The 24,513-nt window shown below is 42.6% G+C and overlaps 6 protein-coding genes across 10 annotated transcripts; 1 reads left to right on the top strand and 5 right to left on the bottom strand.

The window, feature by feature from the left end:
- Nucleotides 1-46: 46 nt before the first annotated feature.
- Nucleotides 47-1,945, bottom strand: LOC134321145 (dual specificity phosphatase 29-like). Its single transcript, XM_063002724.1, has 3 exons — nt 1,660-1,945; nt 1,200-1,423; nt 47-817 (listed from the first exon to the last, which is right to left on the bottom strand). Exons 1-3 carry the CDS (start codon nt 1,827-1,829, stop codon nt 510-512), a joined length of 702 nt encoding a protein of 233 aa, XP_062858794.1. The 5' UTR covers nt 1,830-1,945; the 3' UTR covers nt 47-509.
- A 740-nt stretch (nt 1,946-2,685) lies between these two features.
- Nucleotides 2,686-4,636, bottom strand: LOC134321141 (dual specificity phosphatase 29-like). 3 transcript variants are annotated; one of them, XM_063002719.1, is made up of 3 exons: nt 3,670-4,636; nt 3,284-3,501; nt 2,686-3,134 (listed from the first exon to the last, which is right to left on the bottom strand). In XM_063002719.1, the coding sequence occupies exons 1-3, from the start codon at nt 3,705-3,707 to the stop codon at nt 2,914-2,916; spliced, it is 477 nt and encodes a 158-aa protein (XP_062858789.1). In that variant the 5' UTR covers nt 3,708-4,636; the 3' UTR covers nt 2,686-2,913. The 3 variants fall into 3 exon arrangements, with proteins under 3 accessions (XP_062858789.1, XP_062858788.1, XP_062858787.1); XM_063002718.1 differs by having other exon boundaries at nt 2,686-3,137; nt 3,972-4,461; XM_063002717.1 differs by having other exon boundaries at nt 2,686-3,137; nt 3,670-4,457.
- Nucleotides 4,637-4,717: 81 nt separating this feature from the next.
- LOC134321140 (dual specificity phosphatase 29-like) lies at nt 4,718-6,678 on the bottom strand. Its single transcript, XM_063002716.1, is given in 4 exon segments — nt 4,718-5,346; nt 5,434-5,518; nt 5,520-5,655; nt 6,022-6,678. Coding segments are annotated over 4 exon segments (567 nt in total). The 5' UTR covers nt 6,180-6,678; the 3' UTR covers nt 4,718-5,158.
- Nucleotides 6,679-7,571: 893 nt separating this feature from the next.
- On the bottom strand, nt 7,572-10,105 carry LOC134321138 (dual specificity protein phosphatase 13A-like). Its single transcript, XM_063002714.1, has 3 exons — nt 9,779-10,105; nt 9,321-9,538; nt 7,572-8,433 (listed from the first exon to the last, which is right to left on the bottom strand). The coding sequence occupies exons 1-3, from the start codon at nt 10,003-10,005 to the stop codon at nt 8,222-8,224; spliced, it is 657 nt and encodes a 218-aa protein (XP_062858784.1). The 5' UTR covers nt 10,006-10,105; the 3' UTR covers nt 7,572-8,221.
- Nucleotides 10,106-10,124: 19 nt separating this feature from the next.
- Nucleotides 10,125-12,855, bottom strand: LOC134321139 (dual specificity protein phosphatase 13A-like). Its single transcript, XM_063002715.1, has 3 exons — nt 12,740-12,855; nt 11,770-11,987; nt 10,125-10,788 (listed from the first exon to the last, which is right to left on the bottom strand). Exons 1-3 carry the CDS (start codon nt 12,853-12,855, stop codon nt 10,583-10,585), a joined length of 540 nt encoding a protein of 179 aa, XP_062858785.1. The 3' UTR covers nt 10,125-10,582.
- Nucleotides 12,856-13,024: 169 nt separating this feature from the next.
- On the top strand, nt 13,025-24,456 carry samd8 (sterile alpha motif domain containing 8). 3 transcript variants are annotated; one of them, XM_063002712.1, is made up of 7 exons: nt 13,025-13,082; nt 18,100-18,402; nt 18,512-18,767; nt 19,059-19,154; nt 19,739-19,856; nt 20,393-20,543; nt 21,170-24,456. In XM_063002712.1, exons 1-7 carry the CDS (start codon nt 13,079-13,081, stop codon nt 21,472-21,474), a joined length of 1,233 nt encoding a protein of 410 aa, XP_062858782.1. In that variant the 5' UTR covers nt 13,025-13,078; the 3' UTR covers nt 21,475-24,456. The 3 variants fall into 3 exon arrangements, with proteins under 3 accessions (XP_062858782.1, XP_062858780.1, XP_062858783.1); XM_063002710.1 differs by having other exon boundaries at nt 18,506-18,767; XM_063002713.1 differs by lacking the exon at nt 13,025-13,082 and adding an exon at nt 14,939-15,028 and having other exon boundaries at nt 18,506-18,767.
- Nucleotides 24,457-24,513: the final 57 nt, after the last annotated feature.

The following is a 24,513-nucleotide window of genomic DNA, read 5'->3' as shown; positions in this document are numbered from 1 at the left end:
TCCCACGGACTCAAATAAGCACCTCTATGATCCAGTGTCGATGGGAAGAGTACATGCTGAACCTCAGTATGTTTGCATGTATGAGAAATTTGTTTTTTGACTGTTGGTGGCTCTCGATGTACAATATACAGACAATACAGTACACAAAACACTAAGCAGACAGTGTACAAACTATAGCATGCTAGTAAAATTTGCATATATACAAAAAAAAAAAAAAAAAAAATAGCCCAGGATAAATAATAAAACTTGCAAATGAAATTACAGTATAATAAAATACATTAAAAAAGCTACAATCAATAGCTAATCATGAAACCTAAATGTCTGAAAGCGTAAACTATACAGATCTCACTATAAACATGTTGGACATGCCATTCCAAAACCATTTACATTATTATATAATCCACTCCCTCCTTTTGTGCCTATAACAGCCTTCACTCTTTGGGAAAGGTTGAAGGAGGGTGTTAAAATTTGTTTCAGCTCATTGAAAAGAACATTTTTGGACACTGGAACTAATACTGGACAAAAAGACCTGGCTTGTTATCAAGTTGTCCTATCAGTTGTGGTACAGGCCCAGTTCTTCCAGTGCTCCCAGTCCCCTCAGCCGCAGAAGTGTTGGTGTGTTCACGTCTCTGCTCCTGCAGGAAGCTGTCCAGCTCCTTCAGCTGCTTCAGGAAGCCCCAGTTCGGGAGGATCCTCCTGCGCCTCTTCACCTGTTCTATGGCCTCCACCAGCGTCATCTTCTCCTCAATCATCAGGTACGCCAGGACCAGAGTGGCCGAGCGGCTGCGTCCCATTACACAGTGCACTAGGAGTTTGTCTGAGACACATGAAGGGGGCAGAGGCAGAATGTGAGTGTAGGGTGGATTTAGGGCAAATGTTAAAGGTGTGTGGTGAATTTAGAAGCTGTAATGTGGGTATAGGGTGCATTTAGGTTGAGTAGTGTGTGTGTCTAGGGTAAATTCAAAATCTGTAGTGTGGATGTAGGATGAATTAAAGGCAAGTAGTGTGGATGTAGGCTGAATTTAGGGTGAGTGGTGCTGGTGTAAGTTGAATTTAGGGTGAAAATTACAGGTGTTGAGTGCACTTTGGGTGAATATTACAGGTGGAGGATGCATTTAGGGTGAGTAGTATGGGTGGAGGATGCATTTAGGGTGAGTAGTATGGGTGGAGGGTGCACTTAGGATGTTAAATAGTCTGACTTTGTGTGTTGGTCAGGACGTGTCTCATATAGTCAGCTGCAGTGAAGAAGTGCACACTGATGTTGAAGGAGGGTACGTCCTCCGCCTCGATGCCATGGTACTCCATGTTCAGGTCGCTATAGTAACTCGCTCCGGTACACACGCTGTTCCTTAGACCCTCAGCTGCGTTCAGTACGTGAGTCACGCCCAACTTCTGTAGTCCGAAACGGTCCCGCGCTGTCTCTCTGAACACACACACACACACACACATTATACACACTAGTGCTACAACATATTGAACTATAAGTATCTGGACACCCATCCTATTTGCTGGCACAACATTGGCACAGTCTGGGGAGTGATGATGTGCCAAAAGTATGTGGACACCTAACATTTAATCCAAAGAGCATTTGTGTGGTCAGGGATTGATGATGTATGAGGAGGCCGGGCTCGAGTGACATTGTTTAAGTGTTCTACTCACTCGTCACCTATGAAGACGCTGGGCCAGACTTCGTTCACGTGTGTGTAGGCAACACTGCCACGGGTCAACAGCTTCTCCAGCTCATAGTTAGTGGGTGTCACATATTCACATTCCTCTTTCTTCTCAGGAACCTCAGACTTTAGTCGGAACTTCCCTTTGCATGATGCCATCTTTCCTCTTGTTCAAGGTCAAGCTGAGGAGACATGGAATATGTACCTGTCACAGTAAACACGTTCAAAATAAATTAAAATCACCTAGTAATAAATCAGATGACATTGAAAGAGCCTGAATGACCCGGTACTGCATCAGATAGCCGACTGCTTTGTATTATTTTTGGTGTATGAAGTGTGGCGGACCACACTACACTCTCTGTATTCCTCGGTCGTTTCCACCAGACATCAGGGGTCACATTCGGCCTCGCCTACTTCACGTAGGGTCTACTGTGTCTGTGGCACAATGAGCTAGCGTATTAAGCACCCAGTGTTTAATAAATAATAATAAATCTGTCACATGATGTAGTGTGTGTGGTAAAACACACAAAAAACTCACCTTCCAACCCTTTCAGTTTGTCTCGTCTCAACACGTCTGTTGAAGTAGTGGGTGTTCAGTGTGGGGGGCTGGAGCTGGTTTCAGATTCAGGAATAATTATAGAACACACATGCACACACACTAAATGATCCAAAGTATATGGACACTGGACTATGAGCTTGTTGGACATCGATATATGGTATTAAAATAGAGTCTCCTGGGTTTGATTTCTAGGTGGAGCGGTCCAGGTCCTTTCAGTGTGAAGTTTGCATGTTCTCCTCGTGTCTGTGTGGGTTTCCTCTTACAGTCCAAAGACGTGCGAGTGAGGTGAATTGGAGATACAAAATTGTCCCTGACTGTGTTTGATATTAAAAACACTTGAACTGATGAATCTTGTGTAAGCAGTAACTACCTGTCCTGTCATAAATGTAACCCATGTGTGTGAAACATGACATTAAATTCTCATAAATAAATAAATAAGTTTGTTCTATAAGCAGGTTGTACATTTCTGAGTCATTTATACATTTATTAACTGATTGTTTTTATTGTACATGGTTTATAATTGTGTAATATCTGTTTATAAAGCAGTCAAGTCTAGTAACAATCACAGTAATAATAACAGTTACAATTATAATGAATAACTTCAGGGTGGATTTAGCAGGTTTGTGAATCAGGCATCACTCAGGAACTCTGGGCTCATGGCAGCATGTTGTTGGTAAATAAAAGTCAGTCCTTGTTGTTATGAGTTATGTTTCTCCTCTGCAGTGTGAGCGTAGCGTCCAGATCTCGTAGCTGCTGCAGGAATCCAGCATTGGGCAGAATATTCCTGTGAGCTCTTACAGCCTCGATGGCCTCGGCGATCGTCAGTCCCTCGTGGATCATGAGGTACGCTAACACCAGCGTAGCCGAGCGACTGACGCCCCGGGCGCAGTGTACCAGAACTTTACCTGCTAGAGAACACACACGTCCACAACATTCAGATCACAACATTCAACAAATCATACAGAAAACCTGAACTGAATTATTGTCCATATACTTTTGACCATTAAGTGCGGTGCTTCAGATTATCAGTACACTCCCTGTTCAGGGTTCTTACACTGCTGGCTGAGAGCCGTGTGTATAAACTGGGATGTAGAGCAGAAGAAAGCAGCGAGGTCGAAGTCTCGGCTGTCTGGTGCCTCCACTCCATGATACTGGATGTGGGTGTCGGAGTAAAAGGCGGGGCCTGTGTCGATGTGGGCGGGGCCATCCGCAGCATTCACTACATGGGTCACTTCCAGAGACTTGAGCAGGTCGACGTCCTTCGCTGTCCGCCTGTTAAAAACAAAAATATTCTGTGCTACATTTCCATCATATATGGTTGTACCACCACTTTATTCTGGTCAGGGTCATTTTGGGTCCACTGACGGGCCGAAAGGCAAGTAACACCCCAGACAGGTCACCAGTCCATCACGGGGCAGACACACACACACACACACTCACACTGGGCAGTTTAGTAGCTCCAGTTGACCTGACTGCATGTCTTTAGACTTGTGGGAGGTAACCAGAGTACGTGGGAAACCCACACAGACTCAGGGAGAACATGCAAACTCCGCACTGGACCTTTTTTTGTCTGGCTGACTGTGGAATCGAACCCAGGCCCCTCTTGCTGTGAGGCAACAGTGTTACCCACTGTGTCTCTTAACCACCTTCATAAAATAATAATAATAATATAATCAGTTCACTGTCTTCTTTTGTTGCTGGTAGTGTACAGCATGACAGCAGGTGTGTTGTGTTGCTTTTACCTACGCATCAGAGATGATGATGTTGGTCCAGACTTCATTATAAGGGCCTGAAGGGCGGCGCTGTCTCAACAGACGGTCCAACAGGACGCAGGTGGGTGGAGTCTCATATCCAAACTCCACTTTCTCATTGTCAGGTCCTTTGTCCATTATATTGAGTATTGATTATATTATATATAAATTTCTGTGTAGGTCTGTACGGGTGTGTGCTTAGCTGCACTTGTCTGTCCAGTGCAGTGTGTGTGTGTGTGTGTGTGTGTGTGTGTGTGTGCACGTAGCAGTTGGCTGTGCACTGATTCTATTCAGAGCTTGGATCTGTCAGTGACATTCCTGAGGCTTAGCTAGAAATTCACACATACACTATAGGGTCAAAAATATGTGGACACCTCTTCTAATGATTGAGATCAAGTTTTTAAGCCTCACCAACTAATATGTGTGGAAAATCAATGATATTTAATAAATGATTTGCATTCTGACTTCAGATTGGTTTAGATTGAGTCAAATATATATATTTATATTTATTATTGTTTATTATTATTGTTTGTTTGGAGTCCAGAAACACTCCATATTAATGCCTGTGGTTTTAGAATAGGATTTTCAACAAACTCAGTCAGTTGTCCAAATAGTTTTGGCTACATAATGTTGCTGTATGTTAGTTAATCACTAATCCTATTTAAATTGTTTGAGGATCCATGTTGATAGAACATCTTCCATTGGAGTTCCTCTACACCAAAGCTCATAAAACCATGTCATTATCGGCCTTATTTATTAACAATTAGACTTTTGAAACAGAGACAGAAGTGCAGCCAGAAGACATGTTGCTTTTGTCTATATGTGCTATCAGCCACACCGCTTCCATTATTTGGTGCAGGACAGATTAGTGCAAAAAGTTTCAATGGTTTGTTTACCTACTTAAGTCCATTGTAGGGGTGCCATGGGGGTACCAACTCTTCCAGATTGCCCTGCAAAACTCTGGTCCCAGTAACAATAATGCATCCAATCTACCTTCTTCATGTTTCTGAGAAAAAACTAGGGTACCCAGAGAAACCTTAACAGTCAGAGGAAGAACTTTTAAACCTCTTTTCAGGCAGTAAGAATTAACCAAAGGTTCCTGCTTATGGAAATCTGGTCACTCCAATTTGGCAACCCCTTTTATATTTTTTGTTAGTCCCGTCCTAGCGGTTGTAACATCAGCCGTGTAGTTGTGTATCGAGTGTGCGAAGCTGTTCGAGGAATCCTGTGTTGGGACAGACATTCCTGTTCTTAGCCACTGAGCTAATGGCCTCCGCTAGGGTCATCTTCTCCTCGATCATTAGGTACGCCAGGACCAGCGTGGCTGAGCGGCTCAAGCCCATCGCACAGTGCACGAGCACTTTACCTACGAAACATTACACACACTTTACCTACACAACATTACACACAGTCTATCAGATTATTGTTTTACCCTTGTGGTTCCCCTTCTCACCTCCGGGGGTGTTCAGCGCACTCTTGATGAACTCTGCAGCGCTGTAAAAGAAGGGACTCATGTCGAAGGTGGGCGAGTCGAAGGCCCTCCACACCGTGGTATGTGATGTTGGTACCTCTGTAGTAGCTGGCACCCGTGTTGATGTTGTATTTACCGTGAGCTGCGTTTAGTACGTGAGTGATGTTCAGAGCTTGTAACGTGGGTCTGTCTTTTGCTGCATAACTGAAACAAACACAAACAGCTAGAACAACAAAATAAAGTCAGAATAAGATATTGTTCATAAAGATATGGGTTGAAGAGTTTTGTATGGAGGAACCTCTACCTCATAACCTCATTATATATATTTGGAATTATTTAAAACTACATTTGTACGCCAGGCCTTCTTAAACACTTCTTGGCCACAGAGATGCACAGGTTTCCTATGACTAGTCTGGTTTTTTCCAGCTTTCCTTAATACAGAATGTGAACTGGCTACTACTAATTGCCAATAGATGTGAATATATAAGCAAAGGAATGAGTGTGCAGTGTCCTGTCGTTCTGTTCGAGGCTACAATTTGACATAGTTGATGTGTTGTTGAATAATCTTACACGTCTCCTATGAAGATCCCCGGTCTGACCTCATTAAGATGGCTGTCTGTGCCAGGTTTGGTCCAAAGCAACCTATGAAGATCCGAGGCAAGTGGAGTCTCATACTTGTTGGTTTTTCCCATTTCATCGAGACCTTGAGAGATTCTGCTCTGATGCATTTTATCACCTGCTTAAACATACATAGTTGGGGATAAAAAATGTGATATTACCTGCCTACAATCCTGACTGGTTTAACCCTAAGATGCACAATGGCAGGCGACAAATTCCTGATGTTGCTCATGGTTTATCTCGGTTGGTGCTTGGGGTGGCACTGACCAGAAAACGCTTGTGGCCAAAAGTATACAGTGTGCAGACTAATATTTATATACTGTTGTACAAAGCAAGAACTGACCAGTAGACTGGAGCTTTATGAGGATTGTGGGACACTTGCTTCATATGATTAGTTCTCTAGACTTACCGGAAGTCAATCACTGGAATACCAGCAGCCTGGGTAATGCTTATTTTGCACAGAGTTGAGAAAATGTAAACAGAATTTGACAATTTGCATTGTTCAGTCTTGTTGCTTGTAGCTGGTGCTTTTAGTGCCACACATGTGGACGAGGAAAGAATAAATCACGTATCACATATCATTGGGTTACATGTTTTGTACAGCTGATAATCTGAATGTAAAGTAATTATACCATTTATTTAAGAGCAAACATTCATTTTGTAAATCAATCGCATTCCATGTTAGAAAATAAAACTGTTAATGATGTGACGTCATCAGTCCATGAACCTCCTCACACTTAACGTCTCTTCCAAAGTGTATAATATATCAACACCCCACCCACCCCCAGCATTTAATATCTAACCATTATACACATATAACTGCTGCGTCACATAACCCGTGATCATTATTACACTTGTTTTTTTACATTCACTAGTGTAATAACAACAGTTAGAGGAGATTTTACAAGCTATTCAGTTTCAAATGCTGAGAAAATTCCAATAATATTCAAATCGGACCACAGCAAAACTGACTAGATTAAAAGACACATAAAAACATGCACAGGAACTAAATATTAAGAATGAGTGATCTGATTTTTACCTGATTTTTGTTAATCTTCAGAGTGTAAAGGTGTAATCAGCTCATGTCTTAGTCTTGATTTTGACTGGTGTGTGTGTGTGTGTGTGTGTGTGAGTGAGAGAGAGAGAGAGAGAGTGAGAGTAGGGTTATTTTTAAATCAGATATCTAACTACATACAAAAAATATCGCATCATCTTAATAATCCCCAAATAAACAAGCAGCCATATTTTAACTACAGATACACATTAGCAACCTAGATACTAATAATATTTTCCATACACATGATGTATCACAGTTAGGTAAGAAGAAATTAGACAGACACAATCTAGGATCAGATCAGTCACATACATACAGCTGAACATACCAGGAGAACGGCTTGTGCTGGCTGGGATTTAGAAGGAACTCAATGTGGCTGTGACTGTGAGAATAGGAACTTGCACTTTTAAGCTAATAATTAAAAACCACAGACACGTGAAAAGAAAACCATTGGGAGAAATATTGTATTTATTCACAAATAACTATAATAGGTCTTCTTATATACAGTATATATAAATATATATTTATCTTGTTCAGACTTGGTCGCCATGGCTCGCACATCTCTTCGGAGAGATGTGCTAACCTAAAACCCGACTAAACTGGCAAAGATGTCATGGGGCATCCTTCCCCTTTTCTTCCATTATTTAGTAACTTCCACTTCCCACTGCAATTCCTCCGCCACATGCAGTACACGACACCCACGCTGGCTGAGGAGGGTCAAAGGTTATCATGTCTGGTGCTTGAACACGATGACCGCACTATATTTGCCTTGTCCAGTCAGTGGGAGGAGTCGCTGTCGCAGCAGCCAACATGAACAACTGTCTGTAGAGCGTCTCAAAAGCTTCTCAGAGTCTCAAACTCTGGTCTGCACAGTGGTCGGCTAGAACATTACGCTGTTGCGCCACCCAAACACCAGTTTTAGTTGAATTTGATAGAATTTGGGTTTGTTGCTTTATAAGATTTCAGAGAAAGAAATAATGACAGAGAGTGTGTTGTTTTATTGCAGGTGTCATGTGTGATTTGTAGTTTTTGTGTAGTTAGTCTGTAGTTTGTTTGTAGTTCATCTGTAGTTCGTCTGTAGTTTATGTGGATAACGGTTTAGAGCAGCGTGCAGACTCTGCGCTTTCGTTTCAGCTGCAGGTCCAGGTCCAGCAGCAGTGCCAGGAAGTTCCTGTTGGGATAGATGGCTCGTTTCCGGATGAGGCGCTGGATGGCTGAACGCAGAGGCATTTGGTGATAGAGCATCAGGTACGCCAGCACCAGCGAGGATGAGCGGCTCATACCCATAATGCAGTGCACCAGAACCTTGCCTACAGAGAACAGTCAACAGAGAACAGAGAACAGTGCTCTTCATTTATCAGGAAGAGTTTTATTTCCTTCACTTACTGAAATATAGAAACATGCTGGTGTATGTTCACGCACACTGCTAATAAAGCCCTGAAATTATCATTCATTCATCTCTAGTATCACTGGTACTTTAGACAGTCAACCATAATCTTTATCATATACTCTTTAAAACATGTATTTTTGTAATCTAGCCCTGATTTATTAGACGCCAAAAGCTCTAAACCGCATCCTCTAACCCATAATAACAATAATAATTATTATTATCAATAAAATAATATTATAAAATAAAATAATGATAATAAAATAAAACAATAATATATATAAAATATGAAATGAAAAATAATAAAATGAAATAGTAATATATAATAAAATATAAAATAAAATAATATATATATATAATATAAAGTAAAATAATAATAATAATAATATATAATAAAATATATTAATAAAATAATAATAATTAGATAATAATAGGCTTTAAACCACATTCTTTAACCAAAAATAATAATAATTCTAATAATAATAATAATAATATATAAAATAAAATAATAATAATAAAATAACAAAAATAAAATAAAACAACAATGATAATAATAATAAAATAACAATAATAAAATAAAATAATAATAAGTTCTACACCACATCCTTTGACCCATAATTATTATTACCCATTTTTATAAGAGAAGTTAGCTCAAATGGTAGATGCAGGTAGCAGGATTGATGCCCGGATTCTCCAGTGCAGCACCATTATAAACAATTTCCCTCTGGATTAATAAAGTTCTCTGTCTGTCTGTCTGTCTGTCTGTCTATCTGTCTATAATTCGGCTCCTCTCCCTGTAAGTTCTCTCACCATCCACTGTTTTCAGGCCTTTGTGAATAAAATCCGCTGCCGGTTTGAAGTAAACGTCCAGATCGAAATGAGTCGAGTCGTCTGCCGGGATCCCACAGTAAACGAAGCTTGTGCCGTAGAAGTTCTGATCCCCGATGCTTCCTCGTTTGGAGTGGGCAGCGTTCAGGATGTGGGTGATGCCCAACCTCTGTAGAGCTGTTCTGTTCTGAGCTATTCCTCTGTGAACCCAGAGAAAGAAAACACTCAAATAATATTCAATATAAAAACTGTACAATGTTGTTCCAAATATTACACCAGCTACAAGTTACTGTTTAAAATACAAATCCAATTCCAAAAGAGTTGGGACGGTGGGGAAATATGTGCACTATATGGCCAAAAGTGTGTGTATGTAAGAGAGTGTGTAAAAGTATAAGAATTACATGTGTGTGTGTGTGTGTGTGTGTGTGTGTGGTACGTACACATTTCCGATGTACAGGTTTGGCCAGACTTCATCTATCTGATTCAGATTCAGAGTGCAGGAGTCCAAAACCTTCTCCAGATCTTTCACTGATAAATACTCCTTCCTCCTGTTGCTGCCAGCTGCCATGTTACTGTAGATGAGCTCGGTGTGTGTGTGTGTGTGTGTGCGTGTGCGTGTGCCAGTGATTAAAAAAAGCAGGTGGAGGTCACTAGACTGCTCCTGCATTTAGTTCATCAGTGTTGTGTTACACACTTACACACACACACACACACACACACACACACACACACAGCTATAGGGGTCCATGGTGTGCTTCTAAAAGGAAAAAGTTTGAACACCCCTAGTCGTAATGTCATATATGTTTATTTCTTTTTTTAGACATACCTATTTCCCTACTGAAGAGAATGAATGCTGTAAATTACCTTTAAGTACATACAAGTTATGTTGCACCGTGGTGGATTGGCGCCCTGTCCGGGTTTTATTCCTGCCTCATGCTCTGTGTTTCTGTGTGTCAATGGACCCATCAGGACCCTGACCAGGCTGAAGTGACTGAATGTTGCAAGACACTCTGAACAGGGAACCAATCAATACTCACACATTTAGTGACTCAAACCTCTGGGTAATTTTAAACAGTTCTGTATTCTATTGTATGTGGACGTTGTGTGACTATGCGGGACCGAATCTACCTGCTGCACCACCCTCACCCCCCATCCAGGAGGAAGTTAGCTCACTATAAGTCATGTTTGTTTTTTTTTCCAGTGTTCTAGGAGAATCACTGATCACTGAGAATCACTGATTAAGATTACGGCGGTGGAGAACATGTGGCGTGAAGTTTGATGTCGAGTGCTCGGAGCTGCTTGAGGAAGCCACGGTTCGGGAAGATCCATCTGTGCTTCTTCACCGTGTCGACGGCCTCCAGCAGGGAGAGACGATGGTGGATCATCAGGTAGGCGAGAACTAGTGAAGCGGAACGACTCACTCCGACTGCGCAGTGCACCAAGAGCCGTGCTGAACACACACACACACACACACACACACAAACACACGTGCATGTGTGTAATCTGTGATCAATTATTAGTTAACTGTGGCCAAAAGTATATGGACACCGCTATATATTATATATAAGCTTAGCTGGTTCAGTGAGACTCTTTGTGGAAACAGTTTGGGGAAGGCCGTTTCATTTTAATTTCATTTTTTTTCTCCCGATTTACCGTAGTCAATTTGTCTTCCGCTGCTGTGGATCCCCGATTGCGTTTGAGGAGGGTATATTGCTGCTTATGCGCCCTCTGACGTGGACCCTTCTCGGTCTGCTAACCAGGGTCCTTTCACAGCGTCTGAAGACCTCAACCAGCAGACACAGTGGCCAATTTTGTCTGCTGCAGGCACTGCCAATTGTGCCCGCTAGATGGCGCCCAGCAGACCGGTCGCAGAGCTGAGATTTGAACCGGGGTGTTCAGAATCTCAGCGCTGGTGTGCTGGCTGAATATCACCCACCCGGGCGCCCATTTCGGCCTTTTTTTTATCCAAAGTGACTTACGTACTGTGACTGTATACTGTCTAAGCAGTTGAGGGTTAAGGGCCTTGCTGAAGGGCCCAACAGCGACCGTTTGATTAACAGCCCTGTACCTTAACCACTAGGCTACCACCGCCCTGCTTCAGCATGACTGTCAAGCATGCTGTCAAACTAACAACCAAATTTCAGGTCTAAAACCCCCTCTGATGGTGTCCCTTCTGATAATTTAAATTCTTTGGGCAGAAGAGCAAGCCCTGCACATCCTCTGGCTACTGCCAAATCTACAGTGAAACATGGTGGCGGCAGCATCACGCTTCGGGAAGACGAAACAACACGAGAGGCAAGAAGCTTACGGTCACATGTCCACATAGTTTTGGCACATCCTACATATATGTCTACACTAAAGCTACACCTGGATGCAGATGTGAATGAATAATTTTTGTGATTTAGTAGGACGGGATTGGGTGTGTTCGTACCTTCTGGAGAGCTCAGAACCTGGTGGATGTAATCAGCACACGGATGGAAATAAACAGAGAGGTTGAATGAAGGTGAATCGTCTGCAGGAACTCCGTAGTATTCTACAGAGGAGCCGTAAAACTTGTGGCTGCCGCTGCAGTGAGGCTTCCCGTGAGCTGCGTTCAGGACGTGGGAGATCCCGAGCTTCCACAGGGCGTAGCGATCGTTGGCTATCGACCTGCAGTGGGGTACAAAGTTTAAACACTGGTTAAATAAATTTGTCTTCATGGAACATGACATTCCAGCTCTACTGTCCCACTGATTGAGTCTCCATCCCATCATCATTCACCCATCTGAGATGCTGGAGCTCCAAAAGGCTCTTGGAAATCTCCGGAGGAACGTAAACAAACCAGCCAGATTCTGTGGCTTTTAAATTTATTTGGCTGTTACTTTTATTCAAAGTGACTGAGACAGTACACAATTCAAGCAATCTAGAGGTAAGGGCCTTATTTAGGGGCCCACAATGGCAGCTTGGCAGTGAAGGAGCTTAAACCTTCAACTTTGTTGCTCCATCGTTTGTCCAAATGTTTTTGGGTTGTTTATAATAAAAATAATGATCAAATCCTGACCATGAGCTTGTTGGACATCCCATACATAAAGATCTTTGCATTATGTCTATGGAAATTTGTGCCTGCTCAGTCAAAAGAGCATTAAGAGTATAGCTGGGCACTGATGTTAGTCAAGAAAGCCTCATTGATGTGAGTGCAGTTGTAATTTAGAAGCCTGTACAAAGAGCTGGACGTGGTTTGTGTACCTCTGTGTACAGGCTATAATACAATAGAATACAAGACTAAACAATGCCATTGTAACCTCATTACACAAACATCAAACATCCTACATGTTCCCACTGCTCCACTTTAGTTAGGAGGAACATGAAGCACCCAGTCATGTCTGATTTGTTCTTTTATTATTAACACAGATTAAACTCACATATCTCCCAGGAACAGGTTGGGCCAGACTTCGTCCACATGATTTCCGCTCCGTTTCCCTCCATACAGGATCTTCTCCAGGTCCTTCAACGATGGGGGTTTAGTCCACGTGTCCATGATTTACACACACACACACACACACACACACACACATGCATGCACACACACCCATAAAAATGCACTGACAGTAGCAGGTGCAGAACACTGATTTAAAATTAAACCTTTAATACGTAAGATGTTGGCATACAAAGGATGTCGTGTTTATTTAAAAAAAGACAAGTGATGCAGCAGGTAGTGTTGGTGTCCCACAGCTCCAGGGTTTGATCCTCATCTGCAGTTAATGTGTGAGTTATTCTACTCATATATGCATGGATTTTCTACTGATCATTCTTTGCACAGTCACTGCACTCGTATTCATCACGTCATCCTGCAAGATATGAGTTGGCGTGAGTGCACAGTCTTACTCTATAAGATAATAGAAAAACCTCACAAATTAAAGAAGTTTTAATAGCAGATTGACTTATAATGCACCGATAACATCAACAAGTATATACAGGGAGGTGAAAAATAACTGTCTGATTATTTATTGTTTCTGTTATGGCATGTTTGTGACACTGAATGATTTTAGATTAATAAAGATAACTAAAAATTACTCAAAGAGAACTAAAATAAACGTAGCAGTGTTTGTTTTCCTTAAAACACAGCTTTATTCATTTAAGAACCAACTTTTTCTAACTTATGTATATAAATATACACATATACACATTCATAGACATTTTTGGATAAAAGCCTATTTATTTTTATCAACAAGGTATGAAACAGTCCAATCTTCAATTCAATGATTCAACGCAATCTTGAAAATTTGTGGGATTTAGTTTCAGTAATCTGGCAACCTCAAAAAAAGATAGCATTTGTGCAATCTATTATTACTCAATGTGGTCAAAAGTATTTGGACTTCTGAAAATGAGCTTGTTTGATGTCACATTCCAAATCTATGTACATTAATATTGAATTGCCCATCTGCAACAATAACAGTGTCATTATAATTTGTGGCACTAGGGCAGAGTTGTAGCCTAGCGGTTAAGGTATTGGACTAGTAATTGGAAGATTACCAGTTCAAACCCCACCACTGCCAGGTTGCTGCTGTTGGGCCCTTGAGCAAGGCCCTTAACCCTCGATTACTCAGACAGTATACTGTCACAGTACTGTAAGTCGCTTCGGATAAAGGCGTCTGCTAAATGCTGAAAATGTAAATGTAATAATGTACTAAGACCTGGCTCACAATCAACATTCCAGTTAATCCCAGTGTTTAGTAGGGTTGAAGTCAGGCCTCTGAGAAGGACACTGGAGTTCCTGCACACTAATCTCAGCAATCCATGTCCTTATGGACCTTGTTTTGAGAACAGAGGATAAATCATGCTGGAACTGGATGCTGAAAGCGTATAAATGATTTTATATAATTAATTTTCTATACCTGAAAGTTAGTCTGAGATACTAGAACACAGTGATTTGAAGGGCTTTTTGAACTTTTAACCATATAGTTTGAAACATACTCACCGAACATCTACCTGATTTGTACATTTACTAAATAGTTATCAAGCCACACCTACTATACAGATGATATTTGTGTGTATACAGTTACTGACTGTAGCCTATCTGTTGCTCTGTACACTTTGTCACCCTCCGTGATGTACAAGATGAAACAACTCAGTACTCGGTACCATGTTCTGCCCAACACTTACACTTGTCTCTAGTCTTGTCTCGTCTCCTTTAATTACTTTTTATATTAGACATGTCTTTTGTATTTATCATACTGTGTGTTGTTTGCATTGTGTTTAATGTATTCTCTTACATTTTCGCTCTGTGTTGCATTCTGGTCCTGGAGGAACGTTGTTTCGTTTCAATGTGCACTTGTATAGAGCTAAAATGACAATAAAGTCTCTCTTGAACTCTCTTGAACTCTCTTGAACCTCAACACAGCAATTTCGGTGAACTTATTAGTTATCTGGCAACCCTCAGTGTATCAGTGTGCGTAGTCGGTCACTTTTCAGGATTAAATCTGTGCAATTTGGCAACCCCGAGAGTCATTACATCTGCCAGGCAGGCAGGGACCAGAGCTGAGCTGTCAGTATGGGTGTGTTTATCTGTAACAGCGCACTTAAAGGAGGAATTCATTCACTCGGTTATTATTTCTAATTTATATTTATACTGGATTAACGACTGGAACGGATGAGAATCGTGTGCTGTCCTTTTCAAGCGGTTAATTTAACACATTCCTATGACTGACACGGTAAGTGTGAGCTAATGCTGTGTAGTGTTAGGTGTGTTATAGTGATAGTGCTTTTGATAAATCGGTATTTATAATGATAAGAATATTGTGTTTCTGGTTACACAAGTTAAGGTTATTGTGCTGTAAAATGAAGCTTTTATCTGTCTGTATCTGGCGTTAGCATTGAGGCTAAGTGGCTTGGGTTGGTCCTGGCTGTTGAGGTTAGCATTAGCTGTATTTGGTTAGCGCTGGTTTGGTGTTTGCTGAGCCGATAGCTGGAGTCTGTTTGTGGCTTGTGTTCCTCCCTGATGGGAACGATGGGATCTTTGTGTCTGATGAGCTGAAGTCTGGTCATGTTGGGGTGTTTTCTGTGAAAAACAGAACTCTTTATGTGTGTTTACGCACGGCCGTGTGTGTGTGTGTGTGTGTGTGTGCGTGTGCGCACGGATCCTTTTACGCATTGATTTAATCACTGATGCTCAAACCTTTCTGGTGTGCACTTGGACTGATGAACTGATGTGCTTAAAAAGTCTAAATAAAACCTTTAGTGGTTCATTGTGTCGTTAAAAACCATCACTAACTGTTCCTACAACGTTTTAGTCTGCTTCTGCAGCTCCACTTTATAAACACCTTCACATTTACAATCCTTTTTATCATTTTTCTGCTAGATATATCATTGGTACATCTCTTATACCTCATTTGTACATAAAGTCCATATATACCGTATACATCTGTTTACCATGTTATATATACAGTATATACATTCCTCTAACACCTTAATCTGTATCACTTTAACCTGCATAGCTCCTTAATCTTAATCTTCACCTTAATCTGTATATTGTTTTTAGCTGTATATCTTGTTTATAGTACATTCAATAATATATTCAACTTCATAGATCTTGTTCATACCACTGCTGTTTACCCACTGTAAATAATGTATATCATAGATACTGTACATCCTGCACTTTCTGCTTATTGCACTTCTGGTTCAATAAAGTTACATAAAGTGTATTTAATAAAAAGCAGGTTTTTATGAAGGTAATAGAATATGCAAAATTGGCGGCCTAGTGAGTAGAGCTTTGGGCTATCAGTTGAAAAGCTGAGAGTTCAAACCCCAGCTCTTCCATTCAGCCACTGTTGGACCCTTGAGCAAGGCCCTTACTCCTGCGCTCTGACCCCGGCTTCCAAACAAGCTGGGATATGTGAAGGAAGAATTCCATTGTACCGTACACGTGTGTATGTATAAATGACAAATTAAAGCGCTGTATTCTATTCGATGTTACTTCCCAGCTTCGCTCATCGAACCCGATTCCAGATCTTCCACCGTTACACGATCTTCCGGCACAGTGGCACGGTGGGTAGCACTGTCGCCTCACAGCAAGAAGGTCCTGGGTTCGATCCCCAGGTGGGGCGGTCCGGGTCCTTTCTGTGTGGAGTTTGCATGTTCTCCCCGTGTCTGCGTGGGTTTCCTCCGGGTGCTCCGGTTTCCTACAACAGCCCAAAGACATGCAAGGGAGGTGAATTGGAGATTCAAAATTGTCCATGACTGTGTTTAACATTGAAATTTGTGAACTGATGAGTCTTGTGTAGTAACTACAGGTCCTGTCATGAAAGTAACCAAAGTGTAAAACATGACATTAAAATCCTAATAAACAAACGAACATGATCTTCAGTTCTAGTCTGAAGTCTTGATCTCTAATAGCCGTACCTACTCTAAAAGTTTCAAATATTCCCCAGAGTCAAGGCCAACCTCTTGTTTTCACATATACACACAGTTAACCATATTTTTCCCACTTTCAGTAACTGTTTCCACTGCCGAGTGACCCATTCTGTACCTAAATACCCGTGCTAAACAGGGACCAAGCGTACCAGAGCAGGTCATATGCTTAAAACTAGAAACAGTACAGAATGTAAAAGGACAAACGCAAGCTCTCATGAGTGTGTGATCGAAAGTGGAAGTGTAGCCAGACCTTGAATCACGCGTTCGAAATGCAAACGTCTTCAAAACAGCTTCACACAGAACGCAGTACGAGGGCTACCAGAGGTCAGCAAAACCCTGTGGATGTTACTTTGATAAATGCCAACTCGAAGGGCATCATTTTCCCGTTATCTATCATCTCATAACATGAAATGTGATAGAGTCTGATGTGTCTGATAGCCTGAGTGCACTTTGGAGAAACTGTGGCTCTATTATCACTCCACACCAGTGAGCAGATGAACATCATCAGACTCCGTTATTCCTCAGTAATCTCAGTCCAGGAGTGTTCTGACAGCAGTACGAATGATCTGATCTTTAACCCCCTGAGCTGGAAGCTTCATCAGCCCGTTATCATCAGACCTCTCAGTAATCAGATACATTGGGCTGGATGAGTGTGCAAAGAGTCCAGACCAAAAGTTCTAAGTACATCGGCAACTACTGATTATTATTCGCTGATGCAGTTTTGTCTTCAATGCAAGTCCATCGGCCATCAGTAAGCGCAGCACAGTATGTGCTCCTAGAACTTACTGCCAGAAGTATGTGGACGCACGAACATCAGCTTGTCAGACATCCCGTTTCAAAAAGTGTTCCTCTGCTGGGATATTTTGGAAGCTGGTAAACACCTTGGAACACAGATTGTGTGCCAGATTCAATTAACATCAGTGCCTGTCTTTACAAGAGCCTTTCTGACTCAACGGACACAAATTCCCACAGTCAGATAGTAGTCTGGTGAATGTAAATACATGGGCAAGTATTCAGACCCTTTATTTAATGCTTTGTAGCAGCTCTTATGGGCAGCATTTATGCCTGCTGGTCTTCTTAGATGTCTTATTGGTCTCTACAAGCTTTGCATTCCTGGATTTGGGCAGTTCATCCCATTTGTCATGGCAGATCCTCTCAGATTGGATGGTATTGCTAGAATTCAGGTTGTCAGAAATTCCAACATTTGACCAATGGGGGTAACTCCATAATAATGCTCATGGTTTTGGAACAGAATGTCCACATATTTTAGGCCGTATGTAGTATAGAAGGAATCGGTGATGACACGATACGTTCCTCGAATGTGTGTACGAACGCCGATGTTTGTCTGATTTGCTGTGTGTTTATTGCACAGCATGCCGGAGCAGCGTGATGGCAGGAAACGTACGTTCCTGGACGGTGAAGCAGGTGGGCCGCTGGCTGCGCGAGGAGGGCTTTAGCGACTACGTGGACCTGCTGTGTAATAAACACCGCCTGGATGGCACCAGCCTGCTCACCCTCACCGAGTTCGACCTGCGCTCGCCGCCGCTCGAGCTCAAGGTGCTCGGGGACATCAAGAGACTCATGCTGTCGGTGCGCAAGCTACAGAAACAGAACGCTGATGCGCTGGAGGAGCTCGGATTCGTCCACGACACGCACTCGCCACTGGGAGGCAACGGTAAGCTTACCTAACCTGTCTACAGCTCTTTCACTGCACTGACCATATATTAAACCCTAAACTTACTAATGTGTGTGTGTGTGTGTGTGTGTGTGTGTGTTAGCCGTAGACTGCCTGTGTAACGGAGACTCGGTGAGAGACTGTGACCGGGCGGTCGATGCTCTGGGCGGCGAGCACTCTCACTACAGCAACGGCAAACAGAAACCGCAGAACCGACGACTGGACCCCGAGTACTGGAAAACGGCGGTGGCCTCTGTCTACGTCACTCTCGTCTTCGGCTTCACCTCCTTCGTCATGGTGATCGTTCATGAGCGCGTGCCCGACATGCGCACCTACCCGCCGCTGCCCGACATCTTCCTCGACAGGTAGGTGGTCCATCCCAGTCGATACCTGTATAACTCTGCTAGCTGTCATGTAGAGCACTGCTGTAGAGATCTGAACATGGGCATGTAGCATCTAAGTTCCATGCTGTGGGAAGAATCCACTGCTGTCTGGTAAAAAGAAGCGGTTGGGTGACTTAACGTGTATATTAATGTTTTAAAGAATACGCTACCAACTTTCTATTGGCTGTGCCTGAGGTTGGGATGGTCAAGCTCCATCTTAACCTCTCAGCTGCTGATGATATCTGACTGAGTATTATTGCTCTGTTTCTGCAGTGTACCCAGAATTCCCTGGGCCTTTTCCATGGCAGAGGCGTGTGGCGTGATCCTGTGTACCGTCTGGCTACTTGTACTGCTGTTGCACAAACACAGGTAACACACACACACACACACACCATTCATTCATCTAGACGCTTTTATCCTGACAGTGTACAGTCTAAACAGTTGAGGGTTAAAGGCCTTGCTCAAGGGCCCAACAGTGGTAACCTGGCAGGGGTGGGGTTTGAACCAGCAATCTTCTGATTACTACAACCTAGAGGCCTTAACACCCTAGGGAAAGTCACACAGGTTCAGGACGAACATGCCAGACTTCACACACACACACACACACACACACACACACACACACTTTAACCACAAGCAGGCAGGGATCAAACTCAGATGACTGGAGCTGTACAGCACTACACTACCATGCAGCCTTACATAAAGACCCCCCATGTGGTCGCTTAACCCTGAATTGCTTGAATGTTACGGCTGTAAATGTCAAAGTGTTTCGTGTTTGCGAGGTCGGGTGATGTAACTAATGTTGAGTGAGAAGGCCTGGCTCACAGTCGACATTCCAGTTCATCCCAGAGATGTTCAGGGGGTTGAGGTCAATGCCTTTTTATAACTGACTTTGTGGACTTTATGTGTGTGTGTGTGTGTGTGTGTGTGTGTGTGTGTGTGTGTGTGTGTAGGTCGATCCTGATCAGAAGGTTGTGTAGTTTGATGGGAACAGTGTTCATGCTGCGATGTGTCACCATGTTCGTCACCTCGCTCTCGGTGCCGGGGCAGCACCTCCAGTGCACGGGCAAGGTACCCACACTACACACACCCACATACAGCCCAGCTCAGAGGTTTACACACACTCATAAGGACCTAAATAATGCAATAATATGGATGTCATGGCAATTCTGATCACCTACCTTTTGTAGCATCCATTTGACTTCTCTGTGCTCATATAAATAGGGCTAGTTTGAATTGCCTCTTTGCCAGGGTTGGAATAATACCCAAACTGTCCCCTTATGCTAAAATAAAATTAATTCTGGCTGTGATATAATCTAAAAACCTCTGACAAACAGGTCTGCCATAAATAAAAAGCTGCTGGAACCCTGGTGTCCACAGTCAAGTGAGCTTGACTTTACAAAAAGCCAGACCGTCAGCATAAAGCTGATCGCATCACAGCATCAGATGTGTTCCAACAGCCTGTTAGTCACCTTCTTAAACATGTGACCTCAGCTGTATAACTTGTGTTGCTCATCATCTGTTAATGACGACCTTGTTTAAAGTGTGTGTGTGTGTGTGTGTGTGTGTGTGTGTGTGTGTGTGTGTGTGTGTGTGTGTGTGTTTAGGTCTATGGTGACATGTGGGCGAAGCTGCACCGGGCCCTGACGATATGGAGTGGTTTCGGGATGACCCTCACTGGAGTCCAGACGTGTGGAGACTACATGTTCAGCGGTCACACCGTCGTCATCACCTTGCTGAATTTTTTTGTCACTGAGTGTAAGGCAACACACACACACACACACACACACACACACACACACACACACACACAGTGAGTCCGGTGCCACTTACTTGTACTTTGCATGGCATCACACAATCACCCGATTTACTCATTTACTTATGCCAAGGGTTGATCTAGATCAGCAATCGACCTCCTCACAGAGGCCAAAATCCAATCCAGTACCTTAGGAACCGGGTTGAAGTGCAGCACCCACGCTGTCAACAGTTTGGGGATTGAAAGTTCTTCAATTTTCCATTTACACATGGCTATAGTCCTGACTTCAACTCTGTCCAGAAGATTTGGAATGAATTGGGTTGCAGACTGGGTGTGTCCACATACTTTTGGCTATTTAGTGCATTAATGTTTGGGGGTGTAACTACTCCACTGTATAATTGAGTGTAGGTTAGTTAGAGGAATACAGAGAGAACAGCATGCTTAAGGTCTCTGTAAGAATCCACTGCTGTCTGGTAAAAAGAAGCGGTTCGGTGGCTTTACGTGCGTATTAATGTTTTAGGTCTTGCGCTACCACCTTTCTGTTGGCTGTGACTGAGGGTGGGAGGGTCGAACTGGCTCGTAATCACTCCACTGTATAACCGAATGTTTTCCCCCCCTCCCCGCACAGACACTCCTCGGAACTGGAACTTCATCCACACTCTGTCGTGGGTGTTGAACCTGTTTGGGATCTTCTTCATCCTGGCTGCTCATGAACATTACTCCATCGACGTCTTCATCGCCTTCTACATCACCACCCGCCTCTTCCTGTACTACCACACTCTGGCCAACACCCGCGCCTACCAGCACAGCCGCCGCGCCCGCATCTGGTTCCCCATGTTCTCCTTCTTCGAGTGTAACGTCAACGGTCCCGTTCCAAACGAGTACTGCTGGCCCTTCTCTAAACCCACCCTGCTCCGGAGACTCATCGGATAAAACACCAAAAAAAAAAAACACGTCTCGGGGGGAAAGATTGGTGTTGGGCAGTGCCATGTTTGTCCTGTGGCCAGAGACTGTGACGCACGCGGTGTCGGGTGGTGGTACTGGGTGTTGGTGGTGGGTGACAGGTTCATTTTTGTACCCTAAAGTATTAAACTGGTGTTAATGCTCACGTGGGTTAACGTCATAGATCTTCATATCAAAGACCTTGATGGCTGATGGTCATCTTGTCCAAGGCAATGTCCGGATGCCAGCGTGTGCCATGTCTTTTATTAACAAATGCCTAGTGAATTATAGTGGCAGGACATTACAGTAACCCAGTATAATGGAGTTCAGAAGTTTGCATACACTTGGAAGGCACATGTGTTCCATGACGGTCTTGATAATTCAATGATTTCTGCATCTGTGACTGAATGATTGGAGCATGAGCTTCTTCAGCCCCCCATGAAGGGACAGGCTGAATTTTTTTCCTATTTTAAAACATCTGTAAGAGACCACTGTTCCAGTCACTCTGTATTGAGTGCAGTCAATCCATCCCTATTTATATGGGCCGGAGAAATCACCAGCTGTAGTCAACTATAATCAGAAATGAGGAGTTAATGAGGCCATGATACAAAGATGAAGGACTTTGTAGAAGTTAAAGCTGCTATCTGTATATTTTTGACCCAGCTAGTATTGAAATCTGTAGGTCTACAGGTGTATGTAAACTTTTGACATGGACTGAATGATGAATGTGCACTGTCCACACAAATGCTGATTTATTTATTTTTGTTGCATTTGGCTACCTTTCCACACGAAAAACCAAACGTTTTGATAAGCTCGATACCACGTCTGCACTCAGTACCACTCCTAAATCCACCTACCGGCTGATGTACTGGGTGCATCCCATTTCCTTAAAGTCGTCTCCTCATTTCCTGCCCTTGATTCCTGACTTCTTTCTAGGACGCCAGGGAGTGAAGCGCAGACTCGGGAATCAGGACTGAACACGTTTATGAAACCGGGCGTCTGTTTACTAATGATGTGCCAATTAAAATGAACTGATTATGTAAGCTGATCCAGATGTGCGATGGTGGGTGTGGGGTGGAGGATCGATCATACCGTGGCAGTGTTTTCACAACATTTTAGAGTTCACTGCTCACAGTCAAGCCAGCTGTACGTCATGATATGCTCCGAGGCTGCTGTGCACCTTAAAGCTCGACTGAAGTTTGTCGCCGATCGCGTGGATAAAAGAGGCAGCCTTTTGTGGTGTCTGTGCTGATTTGAAGCTTGCTTGACTGTGGACAGTGTGCACAAGAAGCATGACAAAAGAAATGTGTTTGTGTGGACAGGGCAAGAGGGACACAGACAGACGGGAGTTCGGACGGATAGACGGACGTTTTATGTTATGTGTGTTATGATATGTTTCTTCTTGTTCTGGACGCGTCCTGAATCACACTTCTGTTTACTATATAGGCCACATGAACACTATCAGAAACATCTCAGCATTATTAGTCCACTGTTGCTGTTTTTTAATATTATTAATGTTGTTATTTGGTACTTGATGAACATTCGATTCGTGCTGCATGCAGGGATTCACAGTTTTGATGTTTCTGCAGGGCTTGTTGCTCAGTAGGTACAATATTCCATTTACACTTGGCGATCCTGAGATTTGTGTCACGTCAGGCAGGTCCCAAACTGCACATTGTGCTGCATAGCGTAAGACTATACTATAGGAAGTGCTCAAATTGGACATACTGATCAAACGTTGGTGTAACTTTAAGCTTCACTTTCAGGAGAAATAGTTTAGCTTATACAATTCATAGTCGAGAGGTGATCGGGATATCAGCCTCAGTGGTGATCCAGCCCTATTTGATCAGATCGTGGGCTATGCAGGCGGTAGCAGATTCACAACCTGGAATTAGGAGATAAATCGAGAAAAACGCCAAACACAATGTAGCTTTTACTTTCTCTGCATAAAAGAAGCAAACTGTGACCAGAACTACAGCACAGAAACACAAAAAACCTTCATTGAAGTCACTTATCATTTCAAATTATGTTTCACAGATGGACTGAAAAAAGGCAACACATTTTGGTTCTAAACACGTTGCATTATAAAAGCAGTGGATGGTAATTTTGTACCACTTGCACCTTTAAGAAGCGTGGTTATATTTCCTCGGTGAGGTTTGTGGAGCTACCGTGTTGTATTTTCAAAAACATTCTAAAGCAATATGAAACAACAAACTTCCTAAACACCTGAACTCCGTCATCTCTACTATTAATGCCATAAGAATTCTGAGTTTTTGCCATTTTCCAGTGTTGGAGAACTTCTACATTCTAACAAATTAACATAAATGTGATTTTCTTTGTTTGTTTGTTTGTTTTTGTTCCATTTATTGCTGCAGGACAGAAACATATCAAAGACTCTGAAACCCTCAAGACAAAAAAAAACATTTGCCAAAAATAATGGGTTGAATATTTGTTTCATTATTACAGATGCTAGTCTGACTTTCAAAGAGGAACTGTCACCTTCGTTCATGTCAGAAATGTCTTGTAATGCCGGAGCGCCAATGAAAAAAATGAGAAAACTGGACCAATAATGTCACCGTGTCTGTATCGATAAGAATGGGGATTACACAATGTAGATTCCTGACCCTGGAAATCCCATTTCAGAAACGTAGGCATTATTAGTGTGAGCGTAAGGTCACAAACGTCCGAACCAAAATGTTCCACCTTTAAATGTTGAATATTATTCCCATCAAGTGCTAGCCTGCTTCCCATTCCCATTATTTACTGCAGGTCTGGCAGGGTGTGGTTAAATTCAACCCCATTTTGAACTGAATTTGGTTAACTGGCATTTTCTGATCTTAAAATATTTTACTTTAAAAAACTGTTGTTGTTGTAATGATGCTCATACTGTACAGTACAGAGTTTACTAAAGTTTACAATTCACTAACTGAACTTATTGCTTAATAAACAAAACATCTAATATATAGAAATAAACCTTGTGCTTATCTTTATTGTCAGCTGCTTTTTCTAGAACGTGTGAAAGTCTCTACA

The sequence above is a fragment of the Trichomycterus rosablanca genome, chromosome 10 (genome assembly GCF_030014385.1).
Source record: "Trichomycterus rosablanca isolate fTriRos1 chromosome 10, fTriRos1.hap1, whole genome shotgun sequence".
In the NCBI taxonomy this organism is placed as follows: domain Eukaryota; kingdom Metazoa; phylum Chordata; class Actinopteri; order Siluriformes; family Trichomycteridae; genus Trichomycterus; species Trichomycterus rosablanca.
This window is presented reverse-complemented; position numbering and strand designations above follow the sequence as displayed.

Excerpts from the sequence above, each read along its gene's own strand:
- LOC134321145 (XM_063002724.1), bottom strand. The coding sequence starts at position 1,829 with ATGGCATCATGCAAAGGGAAGTTCCGACTAAAGTCTGAGGTTCCTGAG. Across the intron at positions 1,424-1,659 it reads AGCGTCTTCATAGGTGACGA|AGAGACAGCGCGGGACCGTT; the intron begins GTGAGTAGAACA and ends GTGTGTGTTCAG. Across the intron at positions 818-1,199 it reads CGTCCTGACCAACACACAAA|ACAAACTCCTAGTGCACTGT; the intron begins GTCAGACTATTT and ends CATGTGTCTCAG.
- LOC134321141 (XM_063002718.1), bottom strand. The coding sequence starts at position 4,009 with ATGAAGTCTGGACCAACATCATCATCTCTGATGCGTAG. Across the intron at positions 3,502-3,971 it reads TCATCATCTCTGATGCGTAG|GCGGACAGCGAAGGACGTCG; the intron begins GTAAAAGCAACA and ends TGTTTTTAACAG. Across the intron at positions 3,138-3,283 it reads CACGGCTCTCAGCCAGCAGT|CAGGTAAAGTTCTGGTACAC; the intron begins GTAAGAACCCTG and ends TGTGTTCTCTAG.
- LOC134321138 (XM_063002714.1), bottom strand. The coding sequence starts at position 10,005 with ATGCAGGAGCAGTCTAGTGACCTCCACCTGCTTTTTTTAATCACTGGC. Across the intron at positions 9,539-9,778 it reads AACCTGTACATCGGAAATGT|AGGAATAGCTCAGAACAGAA; the intron begins GTACGTACCACA and ends CTGGGTTCACAG. Across the intron at positions 8,434-9,320 it reads AGGCCTGAAAACAGTGGATG|GCAAGGTTCTGGTGCACTGC; the intron begins GTGAGAGAACTT and ends TGTTCTCTGTAG.
- LOC134321139 (XM_063002715.1), bottom strand. The coding sequence starts at position 12,855 with ATGGACACGTGGACTAAACCCCCATCGTTGAAGGACCTGGAGAAGATC. Across the intron at positions 11,988-12,739 it reads AACCTGTTCCTGGGAGATAT|GTCGATAGCCAACGATCGCT; the intron begins GTGAGTTTAATC and ends ACCCCACTGCAG. Across the intron at positions 10,789-11,769 it reads GGTTCTGAGCTCTCCAGAAG|CACGGCTCTTGGTGCACTGC; the intron begins GTACGAACACAC and ends GTGTGTGTTCAG.
- samd8 (XM_063002710.1), top strand. Across the intron at positions 19,155-19,738 it reads CTGCTGTTGCACAAACACAG|GTCGATCCTGATCAGAAGGT; the intron begins GTAACACACACA and ends GTGTGTGTGTAG. Across the intron at positions 20,544-21,169 it reads GAATTTTTTTGTCACTGAGT|ACACTCCTCGGAACTGGAAC; the intron begins GTAAGGCAACAC and ends CTCCCCGCACAG.